The following is a 27,097-nucleotide window of genomic DNA, read 5'->3' as shown; positions in this document are numbered from 1 at the left end:
AGTCCCAAACAATGGGCTTCCACGTGACACTCGTTCTCCGGATACTAGCGAAGTGAAGGGGGTAGAATGATTTCTCTATCCCGCTATCCCGATCTCGTCATCCTCATCCTCATCCTCATCTTCATTAGCATCAACCTTCTGCTTCCGATCCTGCTCTTTCCTGCCCTGTTCGAGCACTATCTTTCTCTCTTCTCTCAATTTTCTTTGCGCGACCACAAACGCTCCCAGGGGCGTGTCCTGCCACTGAATATCCTTGAGGAAGGCCTCGACCTCCGTGCGGTCCTTGGGCGCGAAGTTAACTTTATTCCTCCTCTCTTCAATCCATTTTGCGTTCGCTTCGGATTTCTGCACCAGCAACAGAAGCGCTTGGTTCAGTTTGCTGTTCCTGTTCCCGCCACCTTTGGACGCAGCTTTCAGCCATCGCTTAAGCATCACTGTCACCGGCAGTTGTAGCTCCGGATATGCGATGCTCTTTGTCCACAAGACGAGAAACTCGGAGAACAGTTCGACTACCTGCTCCCCGATTCCTTCCTGGTACGCCTTTGTCTTCAGATAAGAGGTGGGTGCTCTGATGTTCGACGAAAAATCGAGGGGCCGGAGAGTCGATGCTTTTGCCGGTGTCTTCATCTCCGCCGAGTTGAGCACCTCCAGAAGGGCTGCGGAGAGGGGAATATATGTTTCTGTCGCTTGCGAGATGCGCAGCAGGGACCGCATGAGCTGGAATCGAAGAGGAAAGTAGGTCGATGTAGGGATGAGTCGCATGACCCCCAACGTGACCTGCACAACAGGGTAGATCAGTGGTCTTAATTGTGATTGTTTGCCGTGTTGTGCCTCAAGGAGGGAATTGCAGTGCGTCGACAAAACGCGAGACCAAAAGTCAAGCGAATGTACAAATTGCCAATTGTAGATGGTTTTGTACGAATCTTTTGTGGGCTTGGTGATATGTCCACGCAGGTGAATAGCGAGCTGCCGGATGAATGTGAAGCCGGTTGTGTAGCTGACTTTTTGATCGATGCCCCAGATCTCGGCGGCTGAATTCTTCATCAGGTTGATACCAGCGAGAGTGTGAATAGTCGTGCTTCGGCTGCCTCTGACAACACCTTCATATGTTGCCTTCAGGACAGATTCTCGAATTCCTGCATCCCCGACGACCATCAGTCGGCGGATGACGATGAAAGCCACGATTCTCGTTGCTTCATCAGAAGAGTTATCTGACCAGACTGATGCCACTGCCTTGGTAATCACCTTCAAGAATTTGCGAAATTGCAGTAAATACGGTAACAGCGGCTCAAATGATTGGAGGGTTAATCGTAACGTATTTGTGTCTGAGAGGTGCCCAAGCAGACAATGTAAGGATGAAGCATGGGATTTGATCAGGGGTGCCAGAGTCTTGAACTTCGGTATCTCAGTCGGGACGCGCACTTTGCCTCCTGCAGACTCCTTGACTGGAAGATGGTGTGCGAGGACTTTGGGGACCTGCTTCAGTGCCGTCATCAGAACCTCATGATATACCTCCGGATTTGGAATTCTGTATTTGAATGCTTTATCCTCTTCGTCGCCTGCGTGAGCGGCAGCCCGAAATGCTAGCACAACTTGCCGCAGCGCTCTAATGGAAAATTGCTCGGTCAATGAAGGTTTCCATTTCTCGACCATGGACAGTGTAACCTCGACGGGAACTGTTGTGTCTTGCGATTCCTTGGTCTTTCGGTCTTTGGCGGGAGGTTCTCCTTCGCTGAGATCATCAACTTCCGCAAGATCGCCATCTTCATCAAAGTCCAACAACTCGGCGTCATTCTCCTGCAGGTACTTGTAGAACTCGGGATCTTTCTGTGCCAGTGCCGCCAATTGGCCTTTGTGATCGCCCGCCTCGTCATCCGAGCCATCTTTATCCGACACTGAGGATGTTTGGACGTCCTCAATGGCCCCAGCCCTCCTGCGTTTCCTAGTCCTGTCCTTTGATGTAGCCATCGTTTCATGTTCCGGTATCATGAATCCTTCTTGAAAATATTCGTCCTCGTTCATCTTAACTCCATCTTCCCCCTCCATATCAGATTCAGAGTCTCCTTCATCTTTCCGGGCCTCTTGTCTCTGTGCGGCTCTTTGATTCTTCTTGGCCTTCTGTTGATGTCGTTGTTTGACTTTTGCGAATTCTTTCCTTCGATCGATCGTACCTTTTAGGCGGTTCTTCTCGAATTTCTTCGTTGCTTTCGTCTGTTTTCCCATCTTGAGGAAGCCCTCTAAGGGATGAGGAGGTCCAGTCACGGTCTACAGAGGACAAGAGGAGACGTTTAACAGTCTTCAGGAACTGTGCAGGGTCGCCCACTCCGACTTTGGATTCCTCGAACTGGAAAGCCCAAAAAATTTCCGCCAAGCAGAAAATTAGCCGCAGTTTCCCCGCACTGCGCCCTCGTCTCGGGAAAAAAGGTGATGCCTCTTACAGGTCAACGCAAGTTGCAGGGAAATTTCCCGCCGAATATGGCGGTAGCGGCCGCCGCTTCTGGAGTGGTTTTTCCTCGGTGCCAAGAACGCCGACCTCAGTCTTCCCTCATCGCAGACCTGACTCCGCACTCATGTTTCAGCGGGACCAGAAACGGTCCCCCTTCAGAAACAACGGAACCGTCAATTTACGGGTGCCTTCACTGCTCCAAGTATGGCGCCTCAAGGACGCGCAGCAAAGATCACAATGGGCCTTCTCACACTCCCTCCCAGAAAGAGGCCCTGCTCTAACCCTCACGAAGTCCTCTCGAACCGTGTCTCATCACCCATTTTCTACTGTGTATTTGATCGACTATACCCAACTTCCACCTTTAGTTCGGCAACCGCGAGCTTTGTCTCTCTCCTCTCCGTGCAGAATGACCCTATAAACTATACTGTCCTACGTATAAGCGATCACTTCGTGTCGTCGACCATTACCAGGGGCAAAGAATTGCAGAGAAGAGTGTTTTCGTCGAGGCTGAATCATGTCGAACTCCATCTCAAACAATTCAAGAACCACGAGGGGCCCAAGAAGGCCCCCACTTCAGCTCAGGGTGCCTATTCCGCGCCCCTTGTGCCGTGAAGGGTGAACATAAGGAGACCAAAATTTGGCTCTGAAGGGAGAGGCCCAATTTTGGGGTCCGGAACTTCAAAATCACGAGAGCCCTAGTCAGCACTCTGCGTTTGACCCAGGATCCACACGATGCAGCCTACAACCATAATAGTTAGGGTGCGGAAAGATGAGAATGACCAAGGGAATGGGCAATAAGCTGCGCCGAAAGGACCTCTATTAGTCGAGAACGAAAAACCTAACTGCCACATACGGTTTGATCTTAGTGGGTGAGCGAAGGCCGCTTCAACCTGAGCTTTTAACTGAGCCTTTGGTTGAGCATCACTGAGCGCTCCCTGAGCAGGGGGCTTAATCTGGCCCCTGGCGATCGGTTATACTTGCCTCTCGGCTAGGTGTCAGGGTGCCTCAGGGTGGAACCGGTAGGTGCGAACAGAGTGCTAACCAGGCGCGAAATCAATGGATGGCATCGAGGCAGTCCTATAGACAATCGACTACTCGCACTGTTAGGAGAAGAGAGAAGACTCTTCTCCCTGCTCCTAGCATGCGAGTAGACTAGGGATCCGTGCTCGTGTGGTTGTAGCGGCGGGAAGAGAATGTATGAACTAGCTAAAACTATCTGCTGGGGGTGGCCGCTTTATTTATACATGTTCCGTAAACGAGTGTAGTTTAGCGTAAGCCAGAATCCTTGGCAGAAATCCACACTTTCGAAGAATTATAGACAGTAGTGTAGCACTACGTGATTCTATGTGACCTTGAGAGCCCTTATCTGGCTGCCTACGCCGTAGCATGCTCCAATCTACCAGTTACCCCTTGGTCCCCGTCCAGCCCCTACAGCAGTAGGGCTAGCTACTTTCAGTCTCCAACGCACTGCACATCGCATTGCCGTACGTCTTCATCAGTTTTCATCACAGCGCTTATTATCGACGATAGGGGAATCTCCAAAATTGACCCGGTTAAGGCTCGTGTGGAAAATTCAAACATGGCCGGGAACACGTTTCCCGACCCTTTTATTGTCCCGCCAACTTCTGAACATACGCACACCGCCATCCTCCTTCACGGCCTTGGGAGCAACGGCGAGACATTCGGAAGGGAGCTCTTGCGCTCGGGAACCACGTCCAACGGTCGGAGCCTCGCCGACTCGTTTCCCGGCATGAAGTTCATCTTTCCCACCGCCCGGAGACGGCGATCGTCGGCATTCAAGCGGGCGACCATCAACCAGTGGTTCGACGTGGCGTCTCTGGACGATCCCTCCAAGCGCCGAGATTTACAGATTGACGGTCTGACCGAGTCCTCGAATCATGTCTGGTCAATCTTGAAACGGGAAGCGGACGCGATCCTTCCCCACCACGTCGTTCTAGGGGGATTGAGCCAAGGCTGTGCCATGGCGGTGTTTGTGTTGCTAAGCTTAGATTTTCCCATCGGGGGCTTCGTCGGCCTTAGCGGTTGGCTTCCGTTCCGTTACGACATTATGGAGCTAATCGGCTCCGGAGCTGCGGATCCCGTGTTTAGCGAGGACAGCGACGATAGTGGCAAGGGCGAAAGCCCGGCGCCGATTCAGGCCGTCAACCTCGTGAGGGACATCTTGTCCAAAGACGACATCGACACCGAGAACCTAAATCACGCTCGCGAAAACCTCGGCCTCGCGACCCCGGTGTTTCTCGGGCACGGGGCGGAAGATCCGAAGATAAAATGCAGCCTAGGGAAGGAAGCCGCCGATACTCTCCAGATGTTGGGGATGGATGTTACGTGGCGTTGTTATCCGGAGCTTGGCCACTGGTATAAGATCCCGGAAGAGATCGATGACATTGTGGAATATCTCACGGGGAAACTGACTATACAATGATCGAGCCCACACGCTGTCTAAACTGGTTAGCCCATACGGTTCTATAATGCCAATTGTCTCCCGTGCATCATGCCGAACATAGCAGAAGATCATGTGGCACGACGGCGACGTGGTCGGCGAGAAAGGAGGCCGATCCACATCGAGACAGATGAAAGCGCATGGGTGGATCGACAGTCTGTGAGACGTGGCACCAAACTCCCATCCTTTGACCAATTCCAGATCAAGTATTCAAGCGTCGACTTTCGGTGGCATGGTTCAACCACCAGAATTTGGTTCCGTTTTGAAGGGGCCCCGGGGCGGGGGCGGGGGACTCACCGGGCAGGGAAACGACAATCCGGGGTGAGACAAGGTTGCCTTTTCACCCGTGGATCGATTCCGCGTCGCGTCGAGGATGGCATGAGACCACGGGTTGATGAGTCGTAGCTTGACTTTTCAATAGTTACGGCCTTGGCCGTCAGTGTTTCCAACAATGAAAGTCTGGGAGATGTAAACTCTAACACCGCGCCCCGAAGCCGTCCGAAGGGGCTCGCCTCTAACATGACGAGTACCATCCGATAGAGAATACTTCGTTCTACCTAGAACTCAGCTTCTCCAATGAATCCTCGTCGCGTGGCCCAATAAATGTCGATATAAAAATCTTTTTGTTGTGATGGTGTTGGGCGGCGGCACCGGTGCCAATTTTGAGGGGTTGTGCGCACCCACTGTGTACTGATGTCAAACTCGAGGAGGTGCGGCGGAATAGCCGTGTCGGGGCACCGCGAGAATGGGGAGAAAGGTATGAGGATTGAGGATATGGAGGAGAAGAATCTCTCTATATATACCCCTCGAGACAGGGCTTGTCTTGGCATCTTGGCAGTGGTGCCTGAAGTTCAACAACTGACCACTTCAACTTGGTGGGGAATTCCCCCCCACCTATTGTAATGTCGCTGTGTGGGAGGGTTATGGTGATCGTGGGGGCTGCTTCAGGGGTAGGGGGCTGCAACCCTCCACACTTGCTGCATCCAGAGGGGCAAAAGTTGTTGGCGCTTGCAGATAGCATTGCTAGAGGATCTTATCGCCGAAATAAGATCGCGCGGCACCCCAAGTCGTGGGCACACGAGTCGATGTCGCACCAAGGGTCGATTCTCACCGTTCCTTGCTGCACTGGACGACGGGGAATCCGGATAGGGCAGGGGCCCGCTCCGGATGATGAGGGACAGGGTGGAGCGACATTGCCCTTAAGCTCTCTCGGGGTTGTGATAGATCGATGCTTTAGGAGTCCCGCATAGGCATTCCACGAGAGCAGCGGCGACTGATTTCCGCCATGCGGAAAGGGGACCCTACCTTTCTCACATCAGCTGAACAGTCGTCTGAGCGCATCCAGACGTACTGCCTCTCTCTCTGTAAAAATATCGAGCATCGATGCGATTTTCGCCGCGTGGGAACGCAGGGGTCATAGGGCGTTGGTCCGTTTACCCAGGTCCTGAGGGTTCAAGAATGATGAGAATGCGCGCTCTGGACCGAGACGGCCGCCTTCGGTTGTTCTTCGACGACCTTGCAAGTCTTCGACGAAATCGGTGGCCAACCTCACAAGCACACGCCCGCCCGCTATCGGGATCAGGTACAACCTGCGAATCAACATCTGTGTCTGTCCGAGCGATAATCGTGTCTCGCGAATCCCACTCTTTCTCCTTCATAGTGCCGTTCGCCAGCCCCTCCTTAAGGAACCGCTGTTCTTGTTCCAGACCGAGGATCCATTTGCGACATGCTGACGTGTCCCTTTCGCTGGATAGCGACTCTTTTCCTCGGAAGCCTCGAGGGCCGAAATGGAAGACTCAGCCCCCTTCAACGTTGCATTTTCCAAGGCCGAGCGTAGGCAGCAATACAGGCACACTACCGATCACCTTGTATGGCATCTTCGTGATTGGATACACAAGATGCGGCATGTAGCTTGCTGCACCGGCTTGTGCCAAAGGATCCGCCGCGCTCCTGCCACTTTCCATGTCTTACTCCACAAAGTCGAGACGCAGCATCCCCACCCCTAATACCGCAGCACGGAGAGTTGAGTGCCGACCATGGCGTCCCGAAGGATGTTCGATTTTGCTGTTGTCGGTAATATCGAGCTTGCTGGGAGGGTTGTAGGTCTGGAACAAACGCTAGAGGGAACGCGTCACACGGGTTCACCTTCGCAAGATGGTAGAAGGGGGCTCGCCGACATTGGCGACGCTCACACCAATATTACCAGGACCCTAGTCGAGGCGTGAATAATGGGCGGGTTCAGCTGAGCCTGCACGATGCGCGGCCGGCGAAGTCCAAGACGCCATGGAGGGATTAGGCGTACGAGGGGGCCGCGAAGATCGAGGATTGGGAAGCTGATCGAGGCGCACTCGAAGAGATGAGGCAGACTTTGAACGAGCCGGAGGGGAGAATCGAGGGGAGCCCGATGCGGCAGGGGGGAGAACTTAGGCGGTGTCGAAGTGAAGCACGACAGGGTGCGCCAGGGTGAACGGAGGCGAGAGAGGGAATAGCAGGTTGGAAGAGAGGCAGAGAGAGGATGGGGATGGGAGACGAGATTCTTATAGCCGTCAAAAGCGGCGGCGCGCTCAGCCCGCGACCATGCCCGAAACGGCAGGACCGCCTAAACCGAAGGCGGATTTCCCGGCAACGACTTTACTCCTACAGTAGGGGAGCCGGTGGACATCTTGAAGAATCCCATACTGATAAGCAGGCGAAATGGTATAGACATGATTGTGGATGATTTGATTTACTTGCCAGAGGCTTCATTGGCGTAAAGAGGAGACTAATCATCCACTCGAGAAGAGCCTATCGAATATCGAGGCGATGTGGTCAAACGCTGACGGCCGTATTCAGTAAGCAGGTAAAGAAGCCTGAAGCCCCCGGATACCGACCTTTCCTCGCCATTTTGGACATGTTGCCGAAACTCGCAAGGACTCGAAGCGGTGCGAAAGAAAGACGCTCCGAGGCACTTGCGCCACTATCTCATACATCATCCTAGCTTCGATGATTCAATGAGCTTGTTATACTCCTTTGACCGAACTGAGTCCACTGCAGAGGAACTGCGCTTCCTTCCTCTGCTCTAATCTCTGCTTGCATTGGGAAGCTTATACACCGGGCAAGGTGTCGCCATTCCATCTCACGACAATCTTTCCCTTGAAGGGCGAGCATCTTATGACCCATGATTATGACGTCCCAAACTCATATGGATCAGTTTGTGATACTTCACAGCTAATCGGTACATGATCGATATCTCCGAATACGAAGATCTCACTATACTACAGGCGATTGTCTTCCCGGGTCTCTTCTGTGCACTGCTCGTGCAAGGACTTCTTGTATCTTACGCAGACCTTGTCACTTACTTTGAAGATGGGGCTTCGCCAGTCAATCCCTCCCAATGAAGATTTCGCTGCCCATGAAACTGGTAAGAGGCTTTTCTGGATGATTCGATTGCTCGGAAATCATCTAGCTGCCGCATGCGAGATGCCAGCACTGCTTGATGATGACGGCGTCCGGCCATGACGTTCATAATGGTAAGCGGATGGGTGACGATTTTCACACTGTCTGTTGTGGTTTTGCTCGCAGGTCTTGATCGTTTTGCTCCCCTAAGAATCTCAGGCGTCGAAGAAACGACATGAAATTACAAGCTCGAGATTACAGATCATGTACCAGAAGAGTCCATTGTGCGTCATCCTTCGCTAGCAGGACATGATGGCGACACTCCCATCTCGGCAGCAGAGACTGATGATTTCACGACTCCACGTCCTCCTTCTACCGTCGCTGTTGGTGCAGCATCCACGCCGCGAGCCTCGACAAACATTGCAGAACTGGGAAATACTGACTCACCAGTGCAATCCAATCCTTTTTATTTACACCAATCCAACCAGACACCCATTATTCCATGCAGCCCATACGCTCAAATAGCACCCAATTTCCTGCCTCGATGTTCCTCGGGGACTCTCGCTCGTTCTTTGCCATTCCGCCGCAACCACGCCCAAATTCCCACGCTAGAGTCTTGCCTCAACAGCCCTTCCGCTTTTGATATCAGGGCCTCATCCGAGGACATTGAGGCGGAACCCTTTGGCACAATATCCTCGGCTTAACTTACCGGCAGCGTTGTCGGGAGTCGCCTCCGTTACTCCTACCTCCCTTAGCGCCTAGACCTTCCTAATTAGTTAATCAGGAACCGATTAACTTTCATCCCTCAGCGTTCATGGTCAACCCAATGCTTCATACCTGACGACATTTTGCTATACAATCTACGCCAGAAAGTGTGTCTCTCTTCGTACTAAAGGGTAGGACGACGACATGATTCTCCCTGTGCCTTGGCGCCATTCCACAACCGAGATTTAACGGAGGTGGTAGGAGTCGCCTCCCGGAGCCGCCTCCGCTCCTTGTGAGAGGCGACTCCCGCCAGCGCTGTTACCGGCGCACAGAATGGCCAAATCCAGGTAGTGGACAACCTAGCTCCTACTATTAGTCAGTGCATCAGTGATGGTCAAGTGATTGGCCTTGTTAATGCGGGACAAATGGATTTCGGGCAGACTAGGGGCTGGCTGACTGTGAGAATTTGCTTTGAAGAGGCACGACTTAACGCCGGTGAAGATAACTTCAGAGGTCACGGGCGCTTCTTCAGATCCCTCCGACGGGCCTGTATCCGGGAATGCGGTTGTGCATACTATATGACTCGTGCTCAAGATACCTTACTGCGCTAGAAGTGCATACCTATTGGAAAAGAGACATTTTTAAAAGCGGCAGCAGAATTTTTAGCCTTCCTCTTAGAACGAACAGAGCCGCTTTATGTCTAAGGCTAGCGCGCCAAGGCCCTAGATTCTCAGCCGGAGTTTTCTGCATGGTAGCCTCCCATCACAGCCTCGTGCTAATATAGTACCTCACATGGGCATTGTCCAGGTCCAGCCCTAGCATGTCGAACGACATGATTGTCTACGTCTAAGATGAGTGCATATTGTCCAGCACAGTATGTATGGCACTCCAACCTCACGGCCTCTCGCCTACGCCCCAACGCCCTACACCTACGCTCCTACCAGCACACTCTCTGCCCGCATCAATCTTGACGAAGAAGTGAAACTCGCCGACTCCACCGCGGAACGCGACCTTATCGACTCCCTCGCCGAAATATACAGTATCATCCGCACCCTCGACGGCCTCGAAAAGGCATACATCAAAGATGCCTTGCCTGAATCGGAGTACTCGGACATGTGCTCTAAACTCCTGAAACAATACCGCTCGATCTTGAACGACGACAATGTTGCACACGAGTTTGTGGATCTAGACACCTTCACCGCGAAATGGGGCATCGAATGCCCCAGAGCCAAAGAGCGCTTAAGAGTCGGATTGACTGCAGACGAAGTGATTACCGTGCAAAAAGCAGCGCCAGGGTCAACGGCCCCGACGGGTGGTGCGTCCGGGAGTCTGATTCTCGCTGCGACGGAGAACTTCATTACATTCCTAGACGCATTGCGGTTGAACATGGTTTCGAAGAGTGCGTTACACCCATTACTCTCGGATGTCATTCAGTCTGTGAATAAAGTGACGGATCAGGATTTTGAACATCGAGGGAAAATCATTCAATGGCTCATTACACTGAATCAGATGAAGACTTCGGAGGAATTGAGTGATGAACAGGCAAGGGATTTGGCGTTTGATATGGAACAGGCATACAACGGATTTAAATCCATCATTCAATGAAGACGAGGTACTATCAATGTTGACGTCCGACAAGCGTACAAAAGCTCCATCAAAGCCAGAAGGTGATGTGAAGGAGCTCTGTTGTTCCCACGGTTAGTTTTGTGGGTATCAAGCTCACATGACGGGCTTTTGAGTTCCATCCGACGAGATTTCATCTCCTGTGAAGCAGAGCACCAACAAACCTTATGAAAGCAGCGAGTCGCACCATCTCGTCATAATCTCGTATTTGCATCTATTTCTATCATGTAGTCCGGATAATCTTCATCCACCTACTTTCACATAGAGTCCTGTCACAGCCCTTACCTCTTTCCCGTTTCCTGTTCGGTGCTCCTACATATCTTTGTCCAGTCACATCAGGTCTATGTCTATGTCGAGATGTACGTCTAGATCTATATTTATATGAGGAATCTGAATCCTCGTGCAACAGCCTCTCCGGGAACGGCGCCCTCCGGCGCGATAGCGGCTGCTCCAGAACCGGAGGCCTTATTGACCGCACCTTCAACCCATTCGCCCCGATCAAGCTTACGATTCAAGCGGACGAGAATGATGCGCAGAATCGTCGCGGAGACAATGGCAATGAACGCCGTTGCCGAGCAGACGCTCATGGCCAGAATATACCGCGGTCCTGCACTCTTGGGGAACATATAACTGGCGTAAATGGAGCTGGTGTTGCTGACGGCGTTGATGGCCGCGAGGGCGGCTGCGCGCTTCGCAGGTGGTCGGGGCATGGTGTTGCTGATCCAGCCAAGGGCGACGACATAGCCAGTGTAGACGCCGGGGACCATGAGCATCATCGCAACGTAGCGGGGGGCTATTGAGGTGGTGGCGGCCGCGAGGATGAAGGAGCCCACGCCAACATAGAGAGGAATCGTGACGTGGAAGTAACGTTCACCCGTCCTGTCGGCGTGCCAGGCGTTGAAGAAAGCCGTGATCACGCAGAGAACGTAAGGGGGAGCAGTGAGCAGGAGGGACTCGATGTCACCGTAGCCCAGGGTCTGGACGACGGTAGGAAAGAAGTTTGTCACGGAGCCCGACGCGACGATGCAGAAGAGCATGACCATCTAGAAACCCCAATCAGGATCTACATTATCAAACATCGAGTCGGGTCCTTGAAGGGAAGAGAACCAGTGTGTGAAAGGGGAGTAGCTGGGACATACCATAATCCACATCTTGATATCTTTGACCGCAAGCTTAAAGCCATGCCAGAAGGTCTGCTGCTTGCTGTCGATCCAGTCATCTTCGCCGATATCCTCCTCCAAGCGCCAGACGGCGAGCTGCTTCTCCTGTTCACTCAGCCATGGCGTGGTTCGAGGGAAATTGGGCAGGACGAAAATAGCTCCGAATGCAATTGCGATGGTGATACAACCTTCAATGATGAAGAGCCATCGCCACGCCCTTAGGCCCAGAGAGTAGTCCATATTCTTCGTGATACCTGCGGCTATGAGACCGGAGAAGGCTCCCGAAATCAGGGAACCAGAGTACAACATCGCGGTTCTGAAGCCAAGTTCGGATCTAGATGTTGGAAAATATGTCAGAACGAAAGGGATTCATTTCTTTGCACGGTAGCAAGGCCGACAGTGAAAAAGGCGTTCTCATAATTCCAGCACGGCAACATCCACTTTTCGACATCCGACGCACCTCTTATACCATGCGGACAGAAAATAGAGACAGCCTGGAAAGTAGGCAGCTTCGACAAAACCGAGTACAAATCGCACAGCGACAAGGCCGCCGAAGGAGTTGACAGCAGCGGTGACAGCTGAAATGATGCCCCATAAGACCATGGCGGTAGGAAGGTAGATGCGAGGCCTCCCAATCTTGTTGAGGAAGAGATTGGATGGAATTTGCATGAGAAGGTAACCGACGAAGAGAATGCTGACTGAAGAGAGTGGAAAAGTGAGCATTGGTGGTCAGCACTTGTGGTCTTCCGCCGAAGGGGGTTCAGAGGGAGCGGGATGGGAAGCTTCCAAAGTTGTTGGGTCAAAGGCGGCACCAAGAGCTTCGAGCAGAGTAGGTGATCCTGGTGTAGGTTTCCCAGGGAGAGGCGTGAGGCCGTTTTAAACTAACCTGCTGTCTGGTATTGGGTGCCGTGGAGCTGCAATTCATCTTCGAGCCCAGCAAGTCTCGCTGCAGCAATATTGTTCCGGTCAAGGTAGTTCATAATGTACCTAAGACCTCGTCAGCTTGGTCTATGACCAGGATGGTGGACCATATACATGATGACAATGGTAGGGATCAACCGGAGATCGATCTTGCGGACGAGAGCACACTCTGCGATCCTCCGCTCTTCTGGACTCAGTGACTTGACATATTCGGGAGGTTCTCGCTTCAAAGATCTCGCGGCTACAATATCTTCTTGCAACTCGGCCGCGGGGATTTTGATATCATTGACAGAGCTCTGTTCAGAGTCACGTTGTATATAATCGGGAGGGGCCTCGTGAGATGGCATGGTGAAAAACCTTCTCAACAGAACTAGGTTCCTTGAAGGCAGGAAAATATGGCAGAAGAATATTCAAAGTGTTTCTTGGTTTCAATGAGGTGGCTTTCTCACTCGAAGAAGAGGAAGAGATAACAGGAAAGGCGAGGGCGGGAAGATATAAAGAATACGTCCCCGGTCTATCGCGCTTACCGTCTTGCAGAAAGACTGCGACTGCCACATGTGTGTGACTCCAGCTCCACCCCACGGGTCATTGCTCCATATTTCCCAAGACTGGCTTTCCGGTGAAATATTCGACAACCCCATACCAACCCGCTCAAAACTGCAAAGGGCAAAGTTGATATCGGCTGATTACCAGGCCGTCATAGAGTTTCATCACGTCTCCATGGGAGTCTCCGGCGAGAGATATTAGTCTTGATTGTTGAAAAAAAAAAAAAAAAAGGGAGATATGTCCGCATAAGGTGAAGAATAAGACGGTCGTAGTATGCACTTGGGACCATGAGCTTAGGGTTACGGAAGACTCAAGCTTGGGAATCCGTTTCTTGGGCCGACAAAGCCTTAGTTTCGGTGCAAAGATTGTGTGTGTAGCCTTGTGCACATAAAAAGGAACCAGAGTGAATAACGAGCGGATTCGATCGGCTCAACCCTATCGACCTAGAAGTGATACGCGCGGAATTCTCCCTTTGAGGCTAAAATGAAAGGTACGGAGCCAGCGGCCATTTTTGCCGGTGGAGAGATACGAAGAGCGAGGTTTTTCAAAGACTTGCTCCACCCGATCAAAGCCGGAATTTCCGGCGTAATGAGAGTTTGCACGGGGCATAACGGGTGAATCCCCGATCTCGCTATGCAAGCCGAGTACTCCGTATGCCGTATACCACCCGTACGGAGTACTCGACATTGATATTTCGAGGATCCTATTTGATTCGGTACCGAAAGCATGTAGTTACAGACATGATGTGAACAGGGAAAACCCCGCATTGTATCATGTTGCCATCTGAGTACACATCGAAGACGACAAGACAAGAACATCCCAAACTTCCAAAATCATCACAGATGATGAAGCGCTGAATAGATATTGGTATTTCCCTGGCCGTTCTAGGTCTTTCTTCCTTCCACATTTGATCACTCATATACAATATTGGACATCTCAAAACCCGTCTCTGCATCGACATGTTACGAGTTCTCCTGCTCTCTCAGGAAGATTTCTCATTTCCCAAGTCCAAACGCCACGCCATGATTAAAACCATACGAAAATTACACCCAAATTTAGCTGCCGCCACCACCCGTACTATCGGTCGCCCTGGCGGACACACGTCTGCCGAGCACAGCTTGTCTTATGCTCCCAGCTTCCGATTGTGTGGGAGTGGCATCGTCGTCGGCGCTGACACTCTGGTACAGGGATGATCCTCGACTCAACGTTGGTTGTAATCCCCCCGCGGCTTCCTCGTCTTCGGGAGGATCGTTGAAAGGTGAGCCTTCAATTGGACTAACAGGGGCAGAGTCCGCGAATGGATTTCGGGCTGAAGCAGGCGTGGGCGGTTCGGTCATGGTTTCGCCAACAATTGATCGATATGGAGGCGGTGCCGTAGCCGTGGAAGACGGTCGAGGAATGGGATCGGCTGCAATTGAGGTGACCGGAGGAACTGTACGAGCCTGAGTAGGGCTGGGGGGTTGAACATGCGACACTGCGTCTCTGTAAGGGGGTGCCACTTCTTCAATGCTGTGCAAGCTCGGTTCTGCGCTATGTGTTCCATTTCGAGGGTTGGTGGCGGCACTCCGAACGCTGGGGTCTCGGCTGCGAATGCTGTTGGAACTTGAAAATCGACCTCCCATGAGCAGCTCTGCATCGAAAGAGAAAGCCCGTAGATGTCGTGACCATTTTTTGCCTCCTTTCTTCGGTTTCTTTTCGGACAGCGCCGCACCACCACCACTCTTCCGTCTCCTTCTGGCACAAAAGAAAATCAAAAGTATCCCTGCAATAGCCGCAACGACGATCGGGACAGCGATGGCCGCTTTCAGAGCAGTGGAGCAACCAATACTGTTGCAGGATTTCTCGGTGACAGTCACCGCTCCGCTGCTCGTGTTGCTGGCCGCATTGGCGGCGGTCGAAGAGGCAATGCTGGTCGTACTCGATGCCACATCGTTTCCATCAGCCGACGATACAGAGGTACTGAAGGTTGTTGGGGATGTGGCCGCGGCAGAGGCAGCTGCGTCTCCAGTCGAGCTCGCTGAAGTGGTAGCGCTCTGATCGAGAGTACCGGTACGGGTTCGGGAGGAATCGCTTTCTAGAGAGGCGGCAGCGTCGGTGAGGCCTGTGGTTTCTGGCCCACCCGGGCCAGAAACAGCTGTGAACCCACCATTCTGGGGTTCAGGCATTGTCGAAGGAGTGGTGAAAGTCGGCGGGAAAGACTCAGTGAATGACTGGGTGAATTCTTGTGTAAAAGAGTGTGTATTCTGTAAACTTCTTCGGGCTACACGAGGCCTCGAGAGGAAGAAGCGGAAGACGTTGTCGAGATCCAGAGTGGTGTCAACCCCGCGAGAGGGTAAGAGTACCACATGTAATAGGAAGAGAGGATTCAACGAAAAGGTGGCAGGGCAACACCAAGAAGTCGTGGTAAGCGGACAAAGGCCAATCTTGGGGAGTCGAGTTGCGGGCCACACTGTAGAGAAGATCGAAGGAGTCGGAAGGATGAGATACGAGGACAAGATCAGCGAGGCGCAGTAAGAAAGAATACGGGTCGCTGGACGAAGATTGGTGTGCTTGAACGAGGACAAGACAGGCCCAGGCAGGGCGACCTAGGCTAAGAGGGATGCTAAGGTAGGAACCGCAGTGGGAGTTTTTGTGTGTGGTCGACTGGACGAAGAGGCCCCCCGGAGCTGGGCACCGAGCTGGTTGGAAAGGAGTCCGGGCAAGGGGGCAGGGGGCTAGGGGGGGCAGGGGGGGGGGGCCAGGGGCCAGGCGGAGGGTGTCTGGCTGAAAAAGACGTACTTAGAACTGGTGCCGCAGTCGCGGAGTTCTTATTGGTGGTTTGGCCCTCCTGAATGACCGAATCGCCCAGATTCAGAAATCCAGCGAATCAGGGCAGCAGACAAGTCTAGATTGGCAGAGAGTGTTGGACTTTGGCGGGACTTGGCAGGGGAAACCTATGAGGCTGTATTGGCTAGTCTTCAGAGTAGACGGGGTGCTATAGCCACAAAGGATTTAGCGGCTCTCTAAAAGTGCCCGGATCCACCGCTACACTTATTGAGGACAACGGACCTCCGAACACCAACTCCTGCTAAGTACCAAGTTGACACAGTAACTTCGGCCCCCATCGTGCAGCCGAAGAAACGATGACCCACCCCTCGACCAGCCATTCGGTGAGTCTGGATGCCCATATGCCAAACACTTGAGCCTCCACCGAAATAAAAAAAGGCTACTAGCAAACAAAAGGAGAAGAAATCTGACACTGGTTCTGGATCTACTATCTGTGTGCTTTGAGACACCAAGAGACAGAAACCAAATCGTTAAATTGTGACGCATCGATGCTTCAGGACTCCGTGCACCGCTTCCCCCCGGTTGTCAGGCACGGTGCGACTTACTCGGTGACTACTTTTGGCAAATAGTGGACTGTTGACTGGACCAAGCGAAGGGTGCAGCTTTGCAATATGGGCGACGAGAGCGGGAGTCTGCTGGTCTGCTGGGATCTATAAATGGAGTCCACTGCTGGATGTCCGAAGAGCGCTAAACCTTATATGGCTCTGTCTGACCACGTGGCATATCTGTGATTCGCTACAGGTCACCTGACGCGGAAGTCGCTGATTGTGACTTGCCGACCTCCGGCTGCCCGCTTCCTGAGACAAAACTTGCACACCCTCCAGTCCCTATCCAGCACCAGTCCAACACCAGCTCCTCCGTTCAAGCCCAATTCAGTCATCTTGGCTCAAGAAAAACCCTTTTCGCCCACTCACCGCCTTCCAGCACCCTGCGGCCTGGCATTGAGCATGATCCTTGCCTCCCACTGCAAATGCTGTCCGGAGCGACACCAGACCCCAGTTGAGACAGGTCAACTTACGTGGCTGTCCCCTCTCGTTTCCGCATTTTTTCGTTCACATGTCTCCGCGTTTCTACTCGTCTCGGATAAAGACTCCATATTCGAGATTCAAGTGACGAAAATGTATCACGTTGTGCGGCATGACTCGCAAAAGAAGTGGGCTAACAGTCTCCTTCCAATTCAACCAGTTTATTGATCAGCGATACCATGTGGTCTGTACCCAGAACAAACAGGTGTCATACTCCGTGGTCCGAAATGACGGCCATTGGTCTGGATGGCCCAATCCAAAACTATGTAACGGGCAAAAGCCAAACCCTGCCCGTCAAAAGCATGTTTCGAGTCGTAGGTATGCATGCAAAAGAAATCTCCCCTTTTGGTTCAATTGGAGAAAATTACTTAACCCATCGCACGCTTTAGTGTTGACTATGCCTATTGGCCATAGGCGGTGTTCAAGAAATATCACGGCATCCCCAATCTGACTTCTCGGACTCCTCTTTCAAACATGCAATGTACGCCAGTGAGCCACGGTCCGAACGCCTGATGCGGCTGAGCCATCCAAGTTACATGGCGCATGTCCCGATCCCATGACTCTCCTGTCACAAATTGCTTTCTTGTCCACTGGCCTACTAGTATGGCTTGTTGTGCTTATTCGACGCCTAAAATGTTTCCGCTTGCTAGTCATCCCATTGCAATTCGCTGATGGACACGAAGATTTCGGATTTGGGGAATGCCTGCGCTCGTCTAAGGGGGACCGCGAATTTTTTGCCGGACCCGAGCATGTGAGACCCAATAAGCCATAGGCTACGGGGCCTGATTTTATGATTCAGAGCTGTTGCCATCTTTGATGAGTGGGTGAGTAGCCCTGAACATGGTAGTAGAGGATGTCCCGCAGCATGTGTACTAAAACTGGAGGTCGAATTCAACTAAAACTTTGAAATTCTCGACAAGGAATTCTCTGCGAGAATGTTATGGTTGTCGATCAAATTAGGCTTGGACACGCCAGGCCCGCCGTCGCTGCCAGCATGGGTCGTTTCGAGAGGATTCAGCCTTGCGCTCCGGGTATCTCGGAATCCCACGGGAAAGCCTTGCCCACCTCACCCGACATGGGATATGAGGAGTCTTGCGTCTGGATATGGGCCTGCTTCCCGAGATACACCTCTCATGCATATGGGACTTTGTCACATGACTCAAATTGAGTGCTCCGAGGGCCTCTGGAGCCGTCACCTCATTATGCTCAATATATGTGAGTATGTTTGGCACCCTCTTGCTTTGCCGCCATCTTTCTAGGTTTTTAGGGGGCTGAGACATTTTTTACCTCAATCACATTGAATCCCAGTCCAGACCAATCGATAGAAACTCTTGCCGACGCTAGAACCTCGTTGTCGTGGGGTTGTCGAGGTAGTAAGTATGGTGTTGCCATCGGGAAAAAGGGATAGACGCGTCGAAGCATTGGCTTTAATTTTTTCAGCCAATCAGAGCCAGTCATTTTGGAGTCACGTGGTATATGCCTCTGCACAGCCTTGGCGCCAGCAGAATCGAAAGCAAATCAAAAAGTGTTACCTTTTAGCACTTGGAAGCAATTGGGCCTTGTTAGAGTCAAGATACAATCTGGGCTCACTTATCGTGCGGCTGCGGATCGAGTCTCAGTTTATTTCTTACCGAAGAACACATCCCCTTAATGTGTACGCCTCCACATAGACTCCCTCATTTGAGCCAATGGGTTTACCAAAAAAGGCTGTGAGGAACACGCAACTGCAGGTATCAACACGGGGTCTGGAAATAACGCCCTTTCCGGGGGCCTTGTCGCGGGGAAAGACTCCAGATCTCCTCGGTCTGGGGAAAACAATCTTGACTATTACCTACGTCCAGGAACCCGCTGTCATTCCGGGCCAGCCCCAAGAAAGCTTCTGATGCGACGACCTTCAGGTGTGCTGAAGCCTTACATGCGCCGAACACACGCCTATGGAATGGTGTGTACTTGAATACTGTCATACCTCGTCTGGGATGCTTCACAGATCCTCTTCCCCATTATCGATTCGGTTAGCCAGCAAGAGTGTTCCAGTCTAGTCTCTTGAAGCTGCACCTGAGAAACTTTGGCTTTCATATCCAAAATGGAAACCCTGCCGGCCCCTGCACTGACCACTGATATCAAGATCACGGGCGATGATATTCTTGTCGAAATCGAAGACCTGTCTACACGGGAGATCGACCATGATAAGGAGCGCAAGGTCCTACGGAAGACCGACTACGTGTTGGTCCCCATGTTCTGTTTGTTGCTCACCGCGGCCTTTCTGGACCGTACATTTATTGGCAACTCTCGAATTCAGGGGATGGAGGAAGATTTGAACATGAAAGGGTCGGACTACAACATTGCCCTTTTCATGTTCTTCATCCCTTATCTCCTCCTCGACGTTCCTTGCAACATAGTCATGAAGAAACTGCGCCCCTCTCGATGTCTAAGTAGTCTCATGTATGCATGGGTAAGTCCAAATTCTGTCCTCTTCTAGCGCTGGCAAGAAGCTCCTCAGTTAACTCGTCGCTCTTAGGTGTCGTCACGATTGGAGAGGTCGTCACTCAAAGCTCTGCCGGACTAGTTGTCCGCAGAGTGCTTCTCGGGCTCTCGGAGCCGGGTACTTCCCAGGTTAGCGCACACGTCGAAAATCATGGCGGTCGTTGCTGCCGAGAGCCCCCTTATAAATCGTCAACACTGCTGATATCAACAAATAGGTGCAATTTACATGCTTGCAATGTGTTACACATGTCATGAACTTCACACACGGACGAATATATATTATTCGGCGGGCTTGCCCTCAACTGCTTTCGGTGGTGAAAGTTCAAGAAGCTGGACCGGGGAGGGTGAAAGGTCCGTGGCTAACGTAGCCACCCTTCCAGTTGCTAGCCTACGCCATTGGTCATATGGATAATGTTGGTGGGTACAGCGCTTGGAGATGGATCTTCATAATCGAGGGCTTTTTCACCATCGTGGTTGCCATTTTCTCCTTCTCTGTGCTGCCGGACTGGCCTGAACAGACTAGACACTTCACTGAGGGCGAGTGACGGACTTTTCTCCAGAAATTAGCACGCGATACGAGAGAATATATGGAGGAAAAACCCACTTGGGGGGTTCCGAAAGATTGCCTTAGGGACCCCAAGGTATATTTCAGGTTTATCAAAGTCAATTTGGACCTTCGCCTACGGCTTACTAATCTCTTGCAGCCCATTTATGTACTTTGTTACAGTCGTGACGGGTAGTTCGTCTTCATACTCCCGAAGCTATTCCAGATTCCACTGCTTCTAGATCTACTTCTATGCAATGTCTTCTGGCTCTCCCTCCAGTGAATATCTTCAAAGTCCATCAGCTGTAGAAAAAGAAAGAAGGGGAGCTGCTGACAACATGACAAACATAGGCGACGAATGGAACAATTGTCCTCTCGGTGAGCTTGATCAGGTCATTCGCAGGGGGTATAATGGACAATGTTACTCTAAAATTGAGCAAATTCATAATTCAGAGTCCTTAATTTGCAACCGATGGACGGGTCACGGGTGGACTTCAATAAGCGCCGAAGCTGAGGTTCCAGCCGTGGCTGTCTTCAATCGCGGGTAAGATTATTCCCTTTCAGCAGTGCGTGTCCAGTCGATAACCACACAAAGGTTCGAGTCATATAGAACTGCAACTAATTTTCAAGAGGTGTTGACAGCCCTTACTCGTCGTCGTTGGTACATGACATTCAGCGAATCATATCGTGTGAGGCTGAGATTTCACGCTAGTATTATTGCGGAATAGCCAAGACATTGAGTCTTGGCATTTGGTGGGCTGCGACGTCAGTGAACAAATCCACTTGAGGCTCAAGTTCACTACTTGAATCGCAGGTAGAGTCGGTCTCGAGCTCTCGATATATCTTGTTTGGATCGCCTCGTATTTTGATTGGTGTGATCATCTCCGATATCCACGAGCTCATTCACTACCGTCATTGCCCAAATATTTCAGTGGACGCTGCAGCCAGAAGCACACGACTTGCGCTCCTCCGAGCCTACCGACAATGAGTAACTTCCGAAGTGTGATGAAAGAGGGATGGCACCCCAAAGGCAAGGATGGAGGGAAAGAATCCTGGAGAGGCGATTTTAAGGGTATAAATCAGGTGGTCAGTAATATGGGCCGTGATGCTACTAAGAGAACCTAACACTGGATCATTTACCATAGGCTGGCTGGATGGGCAAAGGGAGAGATCCTCACAAGAATGACACTGTTGAACATATGTCCCGCCCGTTATCGAGTTTAAAAGATCCAGCCTCGTTTGGTCCTCCTCCAAAGAACATCAATTATCATGGCGGCGCCGCACTACCGAACGAGGTGACACCTCACACGGGCGGCTGGGGAGCACCTTTAACTCAAGAACAAATACAGAATGCAAACAGGGCAGCCAATGGGCCGACCCAAGAAGAAATGGAAGAAGAGAAAAGACGGGCCGCCCCTCCCTTGCCATACAGAGCAGACAGGACTGGTCTGAAAACAGATCACCTCCCACTGCCTCCTTCTCACCGAGACGTAAATCGAAGTCCCAGCCTGGTGGAAACGCAGTCTCCCCAACCAAAACCTGGCTTACCTCCACGTCTTCCGTCCCGTCAAAATACCGGTGCTAGTGCCACACCACCTGCTGTGAATCCCCCAACCTCGCAAGCAACAGCACCACCGCCGTACGAGTCAATTGCATCCAGCCAGCCCAGGACACAGCAAAAGACGGACTACGGAATCAGCCAAGGCGCTGTCAACAGACTGAGCAACGCCGGTGTTTCCGTTCCAGCTTTCGGAATTGGTACCGATACATCCTCCAAACCCTGGCAGAATGAGCAAAGCCGATCCAACGCAGCAGAGAGCCCTTCCCCCAACCCCGAGCCAGCAGTAAATCAACTTTCTGAACTCCAATCCCGCTTCGCCCGCATGAACGCAAATGGAAATGGCAGCCAGCAAAGCACCACCCCTCCGTTCGTCACACCCGTTCAATCCCCTCCGGTCGCGCCACCTTCTGTCCAACCAACACCAACGTCGGCTCCACATCAACCTCAAACTCAGGGAACCACCTGGGCGGAAAAGCAAGCTGCCTTGCGTACCGCGCAAGACATCCATAGAGATCCTTCCAAGGTATCCGTTTCCGATGCTCGCTCTGCCGCCACAACAGCAAACTCCTTCCGTGAGCGGCATCAAGATTCCATTAATGCTGCAGGAGCAAAAGCCAATGAGTGGAACAAGAAATACAACGTGACCGGTCGTCTAAACTCGTTCCTTGAGAAACACAGCTCTCCTGCGTCCGAAAATCCGCCTCCGGTGAACACGACCCCTGCCCCTGCGCCAATGTCCGTGCAAACGACACCACAAAGTCCCGAGATCGCAGCCTCAATATCGCGCAAGCCTCCTCCCCCACCCCCAAAGAAACCAGCCAACATGCAGGGGAATTTGAGCTCGCACACAGGCGCTGTCTCGCCACCTCCAGTACCGTTGGGGACGAAGCCAAGTTATAGCTAAAACCAGGAGCTAATGTAGAGAGAGAAGCCGAATCCTTTGGATCTATAAGCTAGATCAATTTCATGAGGGGAGTTGAGGTTAATTATTTCATTTGGATATGTGTGAGTGTACATTCAGCGTCGTAGAAAGAAAGGGGATGGGAGAGGGCAGGGGGAGCGGGCCAGGACGGCATTGCATCCATCGCAAACTGTTTTTCGAGCCACTCCTGGGGTAGGTAGAGACAGACGACATACGGTATATCTAGAAAATCATGTCTCCAAATTAACCGCACAATCCAGCCATGTGAATTTTTTGAGTGACCGCAGAGAAAACTCTTGAGAACAGACACGTGATAGAACTCTGCGGACAATATAGACCGCAAAAGGATTTATCATTCCTCAAAATCAATTAGTTCCTCCGCTAAGAAGCCCTGCCCTGTTTGATTTCCTTGACCCGAAATATCTAAGGCAAGAAAATACCATCCGGTCCTACTCGTACGAAGCTAAATGAACCCAAGCCTGCCTCTCTGAATGAATCGTGTTTCTCTTCCCCGTCAGACACGCCAGGAAATGGGAAAAATGTTTTGATCAAACTCCTTGGGCCAACACCGATAAAAAGGAGGAACATGGACTGATGCCCGAAGGAAAACCCATTCCATGGATGTAAAAGAGATTCAACGAATAATCTCCTCTAATGCAAAACTAATGCCCAACCTCAGGCCTTGATCCTGGGGCGCCAAACGCCTTACTTTGAAACGAGTCGTGAGTGAAAATGCAACATGGGAGGGCTTTTTTAAGTGTACACGGGGCCGATCGCGGAATGCTGCCCGAAAAGTCTTTCGTGCTGAAGTCTAGCGACGAAAAAAAAATAAGAAAAAAAAAAAAAAGGCTTTGCTGCATATGTACTGTCCGAGTCGTAGAAATCGTGAGAGTGCGCTGATAATCTGGGATGTCTCTGATCACAGTTTGGCGAATTTGAAAATCAGTTACCGGTGGGAGATTTCTTGGTATCCAAAGTTGACAAAAGCGACACTAGAAAAAGTGCGTATAGACCTTGGACGACTCGTGGACCTCCATTTCCTGATATTGTTTAGCATTGACCGATTTAAGTCAGTAAGAATCAAGCCTTACCATTTTGAAGGTATTGAGCTCCTCTTTGATTTGCTGTGCAAGCATGGGTGTCAAACGGTTGCACGTTGCAATCTCTCCACGGCGGTCGTACTCAGCACTCGGCCAAGTGTCGTGAAATTGGATGCGGGGGCTAAAAGAGATGTTGCGAATGAGACCTTGTGGAGTCATCGGAGCATTTTTGGAGTCTAAGCTGGCAAATCTAGCCATGGTAAAATAGTCGTCATGGTCGTTGCTTTCGATCGTGATTGAGTCGGTCCGACGGTGACCAGACCGAGGTGGTTCATCGGCAGGAGTGCTGGGAGCACTGGATTTCGGTGAATCATTGACATGGGGAATGTGTGGCAAGTTGAAGTCAGGAACTTTAAAGTCGTAGGGTTTGAGCTTTGGTGAGGGCTGGTTTAAATCTGTTCGCTTCAGGATGCCCTTCTTCACGGCAGCTAGAACTTCGGCACGTTCTTTCTCTCCACCGACGATGCTTCGTCGTGATCGAGTATCGCTGGACACGGTGCCACTGTCAAAGGAAAGTTTGGTGTCAATGGAATTCTGGTCCAGTTTGGGGAATCCGGTTCCTCCGCCGGCCTGTTCATGGGGATTGACGTTGACATTGACCTTCTCCCGATCAGCCTCTACAGTAACCATGGACACTTGTGCCACGCTCGCTTGATTGATTGGGCCATCACCAGCAGGAACATCCACTACCGATTTCGGCCGAAACAATCCGACCAGAGATCGGGTACCTTTCTTGACGCCCTTGCCCATTTTTCTGAGCATCACAGACGCAGATGAAGCTGTGGAGGAGATTGAGAGGTTATCAGTCGAGCCGGTGAAGAAGTGGCCCTGGCCAGAATAGATACTCTCGCCCAATCCCGCGGCCTCCTGTTTCTCCGCAATTCTTGCTTGCTCAGGATCCAATTCATCTTCATATTTCGAGTTTCGCTTCGATGAAGATGTTGCTTTGTTGGCCACGCCCTTCTCGTGATTGTTCTGGGCTGTCGCCTTTCTAAGTTCAGCAGCACTGCCGAACGAGAATGCCCTCCGCAATTTGGATTTCGATTTCTTCGCATCCTTTTGACTGACAGCGGCGAGTTGTTCTACAGCTGGACTGACAGCGGCATGAGTCTGAGACGGTGGGGATGGCACGGCCGAAGTAGCGGGGCTGGGTGAGTCGTCCTCTCCATCCTCTGCGTGGATATCGATTGGTCGAGATAAAGGTGAGGGCTGACGAATGCTTGAATCTCCCGGTCGAGAATGAGCCGCAAGTTTGGATTCCTGCTTGGGTGATGAGATAGGACCGGGGTTGGAGGTCGCGGCCTGGACCGAGGCCGGTTCGTTACGAACCTGGAGAGATGTCAGATGCGGACCCCTTACGTATAACGAGTTACTAACCGATCCAGGCCGTGAAGACCGAGTGGACCTCGAAGAAGCAACACTGTCAGAACTGGCCGTATGTTGGTGGATAGGTCGTTGAGGTGGCACATTGGCGTCTGGATTGGCATGAGAAGGGAGAAATGCATTTGGATGAGGTGAAGAGGTTTCTTGGGTGTCAGATGAATGATTCAGACCGGCGGTTTCGATGCTACCGAAACTGCGTCTGCGATATCTCGCGGCGAGCTCCGGGGTCTGGCTTCGACCCAATTGAATGTCATCAGCACTAGAGTTTTTCAGCCCACTGCTGCCAAATGTAGAACCCCGGTAGGACTGTTGAGATCCAAAGGAGGGTGTACTGCTTGATTGGGAGGGGTGGTTGTAGAGAGAACCGACGGCCGCCATCCCGGATCCCGACGGGAGAGCAGAAGCGGTAGAAACACGGTTTAGAGCACTCTCTCCATCAGGTCGCCTCATATTTCTTCGATAACGATCGGGTGACGGCTTAGATGCAGCGGTGGTAACAGCCGCGGCGGGAGGTATTGTGAGGGAAGGACCCATCAAAGAACTTGTCGGAGGTATTGCAGGCAGGCCTAATGACAGAGGACGATTTCCAGCATCGACATGTGAGAGGCTAGTAGGAGAGGTAGGCAACGAGGAAGGGGAGCCGCCTGGATGTGTCTGAGGTATTTTCGGGGAGGATATGGATCGTGGAGTGTTGATGGCGAATTGGCGAGAGTTGATATTGGCATTCGTGTTGGTCAACTGCGGCGTGGACGTAAAAGCATAAGGAGCCACCGGTCCACTGGCCGGTATGCCTCTGTAACCCGCCGCTGACATGTTACTGTATCGATTCGGCTGGTGGTTCCTCGCCTGGCTCGGTGAGCCTTGTGACGGATAGCCTCCAGAGGACGATGGGCGACCAAGCATTGTGACCGTTGCAGTTTGAGGTGGTAGAGTCTGTACCAAAGCAGCCATCTTTTTTCCTCTCAAATGGTGTCTCAGTCGAGCGAACCAGCAGACGTCAGTTCGTGTTGAAGCAATCTGGATTCGAGGTCGAGGTCTAGGCCTGAATAAGGATGGAAAAGGAGGGGAAAGGTGTGTTCGACCAAGGGCAAACTGTGCAGGGGAGTTAGCCTGGGGGTGGACTCCAGCAAACCAGAGTATCCTCCGAAGGAGAATAAGAACGGATACCAATGATCAGTTGTGACAGAGCAGACGTACCTTCGTCTGGTGATATTTTTAAAACAGGGCTTCCGGACTCAACATGGAGCGTGAGAGCGTGAGTGACCAGTGAAAATGATTAGGCCAGGAGAATGGGGGACAAATCACGTCGAGAAGTCGCGGGTTAAATTCGACTAGGAGGAATGAACGTCGATTAAGTATGGAATAAAGGCGAGGATCAAGAAGCGAAGGATGGAAGAGTCTGTTTGAACAGTCTTCACGAAACAGAACAGCTCTGAAGGACAAGGAGCTCAAGAAACGAATGTGACAGCCGCGGCGGCGCGTGGAAAGGAGAAAGCGGCTGTGCAGGATCTGGAGGGGAGGCGGCGGCGGTGGAGGTCGAAGAAAAAGACGACAATAAAGAGCAACAAGAATAAAGCAAGAGATGGAGTAGTCGAATTGATGGGAATAGAGTTGGGGGAATGTGATGACGGGATGTTGGTGGTGATGGTAAGTGGTCGTTAGAGGAAGAAGAGGGAAGGAAGTCGAAAACGCTGTTTGGTGAGTGTAGACCTGCCGTTCGGCAAGCTTGCAGGCAGTCCCCTTGTGAGCAGACTCCAAAGAGCAGTCAGTGCGGGCGCGGTGCAATGCAGCTTAACGGTTGTTGGTTTAGGTCACGTATGATGGTGGAGCAGGGCTCCGGATTAGAATCAGGGTCAGGAGAAATGGTGGCAGATATGGTACAAGAATTGGCGGACGGTGAGCATGGGCCGTGGGCGTCCGCCACACACGGTACATAACAAATGGTTAACCAAAATGTGCCACGGTCAATTCCAATGCCCGTCCTGACGGCGCCTGAATACGAAGTCTTCGCCTGC

The 27,097-nt window shown here is 51.8% G+C and overlaps 8 protein-coding genes across 8 annotated transcripts; 4 read left to right on the top strand and 4 right to left on the bottom strand.

Moving 5' to 3' along the window:
* Positions 1-75: 75 nt before the first annotated feature.
* Z518_02433 (uncharacterized protein) lies at positions 76-2,223 on the bottom strand (the record flags this gene model as incomplete). Its single annotated transcript, XM_013419461.1, has 1 exon — positions 76-2,223. The coding sequence occupies one exon, from the start codon at positions 2,221-2,223 to the stop codon at positions 76-78; it is 2,148 nt and encodes a 715-aa protein (XP_013274915.1).
* A 1,802-nt stretch (positions 2,224-4,025) lies between these two features.
* Z518_02432 (uncharacterized protein) lies at positions 4,026-4,889 on the top strand (the record flags this gene model as incomplete). Its single annotated transcript, XM_013419460.1, has 1 exon — positions 4,026-4,889. One exon carries the CDS (start codon positions 4,026-4,028, stop codon positions 4,887-4,889), a length of 864 nt encoding a protein of 287 aa, XP_013274914.1.
* Positions 4,890-9,863: 4,974 nt separating this feature from the next.
* Z518_02431 (uncharacterized protein) lies at positions 9,864-10,592 on the top strand (the record flags this gene model as incomplete). The annotated part of the gene is made up of 1 exon (XM_013419459.1): positions 9,864-10,592. One exon carries the CDS (start codon positions 9,864-9,866, stop codon positions 10,590-10,592), a length of 729 nt encoding a protein of 242 aa, XP_013274913.1.
* A 395-nt stretch (positions 10,593-10,987) lies between these two features.
* Positions 10,988-13,038, bottom strand: Z518_02430 (uncharacterized protein; the record flags this gene model as incomplete). The annotated part of the gene is made up of 5 exons (XM_013419458.1): positions 10,988-11,653; positions 11,750-12,104; positions 12,231-12,468; positions 12,657-12,757; positions 12,806-13,038. The coding sequence occupies 5 exons, from the start codon at positions 13,036-13,038 to the stop codon at positions 10,988-10,990; spliced, it is 1,593 nt and encodes a 530-aa protein (XP_013274912.1).
* A 1,254-nt stretch (positions 13,039-14,292) lies between these two features.
* Z518_02429 (uncharacterized protein) lies at positions 14,293-15,402 on the bottom strand (the record flags this gene model as incomplete). The annotated part of the gene is made up of 1 exon (XM_013419457.1): positions 14,293-15,402. The coding sequence occupies one exon, from the start codon at positions 15,400-15,402 to the stop codon at positions 14,293-14,295; it is 1,110 nt and encodes a 369-aa protein (XP_013274911.1).
* Positions 15,403-19,171: 3,769 nt separating this feature from the next.
* Z518_02428 (uncharacterized protein) lies at positions 19,172-20,117 on the top strand (the record flags this gene model as incomplete). Its single annotated transcript, XM_013419456.1, has 2 exons — positions 19,172-19,540; positions 19,953-20,117. 2 exons carry the CDS (start codon positions 19,172-19,174, stop codon positions 20,115-20,117), a joined length of 534 nt encoding a protein of 177 aa, XP_013274910.1.
* A 983-nt stretch (positions 20,118-21,100) lies between these two features.
* Positions 21,101-22,581, top strand: Z518_02427 (uncharacterized protein; the record flags this gene model as incomplete). The annotated part of the gene is made up of 2 exons (XM_013419455.1): positions 21,101-21,202; positions 21,262-22,581. The coding sequence occupies 2 exons, from the start codon at positions 21,101-21,103 to the stop codon at positions 22,579-22,581; spliced, it is 1,422 nt and encodes a 473-aa protein (XP_013274909.1).
* Positions 22,582-23,591: 1,010 nt separating this feature from the next.
* On the bottom strand, positions 23,592-26,033 carry Z518_02426 (uncharacterized protein; the record flags this gene model as incomplete). The annotated part of the gene is made up of 3 exons (XM_013419454.1): positions 23,592-23,639; positions 23,691-25,028; positions 25,077-26,033. 3 exons carry the CDS (start codon positions 26,031-26,033, stop codon positions 23,592-23,594), a joined length of 2,343 nt encoding a protein of 780 aa, XP_013274908.1.
* Positions 26,034-27,097: the final 1,064 nt, after the last annotated feature.

The sequence above is a fragment of the Rhinocladiella mackenziei genome (assembly GCF_000835555.1).
Source record: "Rhinocladiella mackenziei CBS 650.93 unplaced genomic scaffold supercont1.2, whole genome shotgun sequence".
Classification (NCBI taxonomy): Eukaryota; Fungi; Ascomycota; class Eurotiomycetes; order Chaetothyriales; family Herpotrichiellaceae; genus Rhinocladiella; species Rhinocladiella mackenziei.
The sequence above is the reverse complement of the archived record's forward strand: the minus strand, read 5'-3'. Positions and strand labels throughout refer to the sequence as shown.